General features: G+C 61.3%; 1 protein-coding gene across 1 annotated transcript; it reads left to right on the forward strand.

The window, feature by feature from the left end:
* The first annotated feature begins 957 nt into the window (after positions 1 to 957).
* On the forward strand, positions 958 to 4536 carry SLC7A4 (solute carrier family 7 member 4). Its single transcript, XM_018085665.1, has 4 exons — positions 958 to 2040; positions 2161 to 2837; positions 3522 to 3630; positions 3720 to 4536. The coding sequence occupies exons 1-4, from the start codon at positions 1059 to 1061 to the stop codon at positions 3911 to 3913; spliced, it is 1962 nt and encodes a 653-aa protein (XP_017941154.1). The 5' UTR covers positions 958 to 1058; the 3' UTR covers positions 3914 to 4536.
* Positions 4537 to 4887: the final 351 nt, after the last annotated feature.

Consider the following 4887-nt stretch of genomic DNA (forward strand, 5'->3'; position numbering starts at 1 on the left):
CGAGGATTCCCACCCGTGATCACCCCCCAACCCGAGGATTCCCACCCACGGCCACACCCCGAGCCCCGGGGATGCTCCGTTGCCCAGTGGGTGTGCTGCGCCTGTTGGGGGTGTTGGGGTTGGGGATCCCGGTACTGCCAACCCCTCCAGTCGCGGGGACCCAGGTGTGCAGGGCTGGGGAGTCTCAGCCAGCATGGATTGTGCCTGTTGTCTTCATGGGCCAGTGCCATTCCGTCATCTCCCATTGGCCTTTCCAGGACCTTTTGGCCTCTGGGACAGGTGGACCTATGGAGCGGGGCTGCACCAGCCCTCCAAGCAGGACCTGTGGTTTGGGGATGGAGTGGGACACATCTCCTGGCATGCAGGAGAGGGCGGCTGGGAGGGGAGAGCATTCCCAAAGTCACCGACTGCCCTGTGGAGCAGTCAGGAAGCAGCACCTTAAGGTCCCCAGAGCTGCGTCCTCCAACTGTCATGGTGGCAAGCTGCCAGCCTGGCTGATCCCTGATGCTGCTGTTTCCTGGTCTGTCAGGGGACTCACACGTCCTCGCTGGAGCTGCTCTGGACTTCCTGTTGCAGCCCCTGCAGCCTGTCTGGGCTTTCCCTGGGGCATCAGTGGGATCCTGGGAGGAGGGAGACTCTGCGTGCCCCCTTGGTGGGTTCCCAGCACACCGGGGAGAAAATCAGGTAGATATTGGATAAGGTGGAGGAGAAGCAGCAAGGAAACCTTCATCAGGGCCAGAGCAGACTGGTTTGGGCTTTAACTGGGAGATGCTGCCCTGGGAGTGGTGTGATTTCCTTCCCACCTTGCACACAGGCACAGGTCCCTGTCCTGTGCCACCACCCTGGAGGAAGATGTGCTCCATGCTGAGGCCCACACTGGCTGAGGTGTGAGGGACACCTGGAATGTGCCCAGTGGCTCTTCTACCCTGTCCCCAGAACCTGATACCTCCCTGCCAGGGGGATGCTCACCCCTTCCTGCCCCTCTGCCAGGTCTCCAGGCAGGGTCTCACTGCTGAGGACCTCTCACTCTGCCGAAGGCAGGGCCCACTGCCTCCACGATGGCGAGATGGCTGCCCCGCTCCACCGACCTGACCCGCTTCTGCCAGAAACTCAACCGAGTGAAGACCCTGGAGGATGACATGATGGAGACATCCTTCAACAGATGCCTTTCCACCATCGACTTGACGCTGCTGGGCATTGGGGGCATGGTGGGCTCCGGGCTGTATGTCCTCACAGGCACTGTGGCCAAGGAGATCGCTGGCCCCGCTGTCATTGTCTCCTTCATCATCGCCGGCTTTGCCTCACTCCTGGCTGCTCTCTGCTACGCCGAGTTTGGAGCCCGTGTGCCCAAGACAGGCTCTGCCTACATGTTCACCTACGTGTCCGTGGGTGAGATCTGGGCCTTCCTCATCGGCTGGAATGTGCTGCTGGAGTACATGATCGGGGGGGCTGCGGTGGCCAGGGCCTGGAGTGGCTATCTGGACTCGATCTTCAACCACAAGATCAAGAACTTCACCGAGACCCATGTGGGTGCCTGGGAGGTGCCATTCCTGGCCCGCTACCCAGACTTCCTGGCAGCCGCCATCCTGCTGGTAGCCACTGCCTTCATCTCCTTTGGGGCCAAAGTATCCTCCTGGCTCAACCATGTCTTCTCGGCTATCAGCATGGGCGTCATCCTTTTCATCCTCATCATGGGCTTTGTCCTTGCACAGCCCAAGAACTGGAGCACCCAGGAGGGCGGCTTCGCCCCATATGGGCTGTCAGGTATCATGGCTGGCACAGCTACCTGCTTCTATGCCTTCGTGGGCTTCGACGTCATCGCAGCCTCCAGCGAAGAGGCCAGGAACCCACAGAGGGCTGTCCCCAGGGCCATCGCTTTCTCCTTGGGACTCGCCACCGGCGCCTACATCCTGGTGTCAGTTGTGCTGACACTGATGGTGCCCTGGCACTCGCTGGACCCTGACTCTGCCCTGGCTGATGCATTCTACAGGAGGGGCTATGCCTGGGCAGGGTTTCTGGTGGCCGCTGGCTCCATCTGTGGTGAGTACAGGCAGTGGCGGTGGGAGCTGCCTGCCCCGCTCACCATGGGGGCTGGGAACACCCCCCAGCCAGTTTGGGTTTGGGTCTGATGGGGTCTTCCTTCTTCTGCCTGTCCCTCAGCAATGAACACGGTTCTGTTGAGCAACCTCTTCTCCCTGCCACGCATCGTCTATGCCATGGCTGAGGACGGGCTCTTCTTTCAGATCTTCTCCCGAGTGCACCCCCGCACACAGGTGCCCGTTGTTGGCATTGTGGTCTTCGGGCTGCTCATGGCTCTGCTGGCCCTTGTCTTCGACCTGGAGGCCCTGGTGCAGTTCCTGTCCATTGGCACGCTGCTGGCCTACACCTTTGTGGCTGCGAGCATCATCGTCCTGCGCTTCCAGCAGCAGAAGGTGGATGTCCCTGCACCGGCAGCTGGTGGCCGGCCCAACCCCGAGCCCCACGAGGGTCCATCCAGTGGTGAGCTGAAGGAGTACGAGTCCTTCTCCGACAAGCTGCAGCTGGTGGACAGGGACAAGAACAAACAGCAGCGGGAGCCAGGGCAGCTGAAGGCAGCGTTTGAGCCCTACCTGGAGTTCCTCAGCGACTTCTACCCAGGTGAGGTGGTCACAGTGGCCGTGGTGACCCTGATGGTGTCTGCCATCTGCCTCTGCTCCATCTTGGTCTTTGGCCACACCCACCTCCACCTGCCCACCTGGAGCTACTCCCTGCTGCTGGTCCTCTTCAGCCTGGGCTTCCTGCTCAGCCTCCTCCTCATCTGGGCACACGAGCAGCAGCACAGCACCCAGACCTTCCAGGTATGCCTGGGGCCCAGGCAGGGACAATCTCTCTGCAGGGGTCGGGGTGGTTGGAGCAGCTCTGATGGGCCTACAGGGGCCCCAGGTACAGCCTGCATTGTTACTCTCTGTGGTCACTGATCCCCAGGAGATGACATCGCCAGCAGCTCTATGTCCATCCCATGGGATCACTCCTACCCTCCCTCCTCTGCATCCCCACAACCCCACAAAGTAGGGAGAAGGACTCCTTACTTTGGCTGCCCTTCAGCTATGTGATGGAGCTCCTCTTCAGCCTCCAAACCTGTTCTGTGCCTTCTGTGCCACTGTCTCCTGTTTTCAGCCCATCTGAGCCCTGATGTGGTCAGTGCAGCCATGTGGATGGTAACAGCAGTGGTGACACCACCTCTCTGCCATACCCCTGCCCTGGCTTCTCCAGCAAGGACCACATTGGCTCTGGATCACACCAGGAGTTTGGTTCTTGTGATGATGGCTGTGCCAACCCTGTCAGCCTCGCTCCCAGCTCCTGGCTCCCTTGTTCCTTTTGCCTGCCTTTTACCTTAAAAAAAAGTGCCACTTCTAGAAATTCCAGGGTGACAGTCCCTTTGTCTCCCATGTTTGCCAGTGCTGCCTTTTGACTTTATGATTTTAAGGATGAGAAATGTGGTCCTGCAGGTCTCAGCCCCACTGGCTCCTTTCCTCCCACAGATCCCCCTGGTGCCCCTCTCCCCGGCACTGAGCATCGTTCTCAACATCTACCTGATGCTGAAGCTCAGCTACATGACGTGGCTCCGCTTTGCAGTCTGGCTGCTCTTAGGTGAGTAATCCAGCTGCTGGGATGCCAGCCAGGACTGTGCCAGTGGCCAGGCTGTGCTGGAGCCGCTGCTGTTCCTGTCCCCCCTGCAGGCCTGCTCGTCTACTTCAGCTACGGCATGTGGCACAGCAAGGAGAACCTGCGGGAGCTGCGGCCCCAGCACCTCAGCGCCCGCTACGTGGTGTTCCCCAGCGGCAGCCTGGAGGAGAGGGTGCAGCCGGTCCAGCCCAGCTCCCAGCCCACTGCTGGTCTCCCGGACACCGACACCGATGACTGCAAGAGATGACACCCCAGGGGATGGGGGCACCTGGTGATGGGAGCATCAGAACCCCCTCCCACAGTGAGGCCAGAGACCCTTCCCCCTCCTCCTGGTCCCTATGACAGCAGAGCCACCAGGGCTGCCCTGGGCGTGGGGCTCCATCCGGAGAGGATGAGGATGCTCACCCTTACCACACGCTCCCCACAGAGCGTGGAGGGGCCGGCTCCCTCCCCCCCATCCCCTGCACTCAGGAACTGGGTCTCAGCCCAGTGCCTGCCCTACTTACGAGGAGGCGTGTCCTTGTCACCTCTCCCCGAGTGCACCCTGGCACTGTGCAGCACACCTCCTGTCCACTGGCACATCCATGCAGCCAGGGATGCAGAGGTTCCCTGGGGAGTGGGACAGGAAGCCCAGCGCTGCCTATCCTGGCTCTCATCCTGTCTGCAGCTCCGACTGCAGCCCCCTTTCCTCCTGCGGAGCCCTTCTGCCTCCCTCAGAGTCCCTTCAGAAGGAGGCAGGGACCTCCCCACAAGCATCCCTACCATCCCTGCCATCTGCGCCGTCCCCATCCCCAGGGCTGCTCTCCTCAAAGGTTGGGACTGAGGGGGCGATGGTGGAGGAGGTAGAGAAGGGACATGGCCAGAGTGGGTGGCCCAATGGAGGCTGGCACAGCAGCAACTCAACTGCATCTTTCCAGCTGCTGGAATTGCCCATTTCGGGGGGAGCTGGGGGCCATGCCCGCTGGAACGTAATGCCATAGCCAGGCTCCTGCCCCAGCCCTGAGTGGGCTGTGGGTGCTCAGGATCCCAGATGTGTTGCCTTGTCGATGGAGGTCCCCAGCAGCATCCCTGATCTGCCTGGAGCTGGCTCCCCGCTTTTGCTGTGCCCTAGCAGCACCACCTGCCCCACCACGAGGGGCTCAGCCCCCCATGATGCCCCTCCCAGGCTCTCTGGGGCTTGGGACGCGCTCAGCAGGTGCTTTTCAGTGTTGCTCCCTCCCC

Source organism: Manacus vitellinus, unplaced genomic scaffold (assembly GCF_001715985.3).
Source record: "Manacus vitellinus isolate BGI_N305 unplaced genomic scaffold, ASM171598v3 scaffold_84_pilon, whole genome shotgun sequence".
Taxonomy (NCBI): Eukaryota; Metazoa; Chordata; class Aves; order Passeriformes; family Pipridae; genus Manacus; species Manacus vitellinus.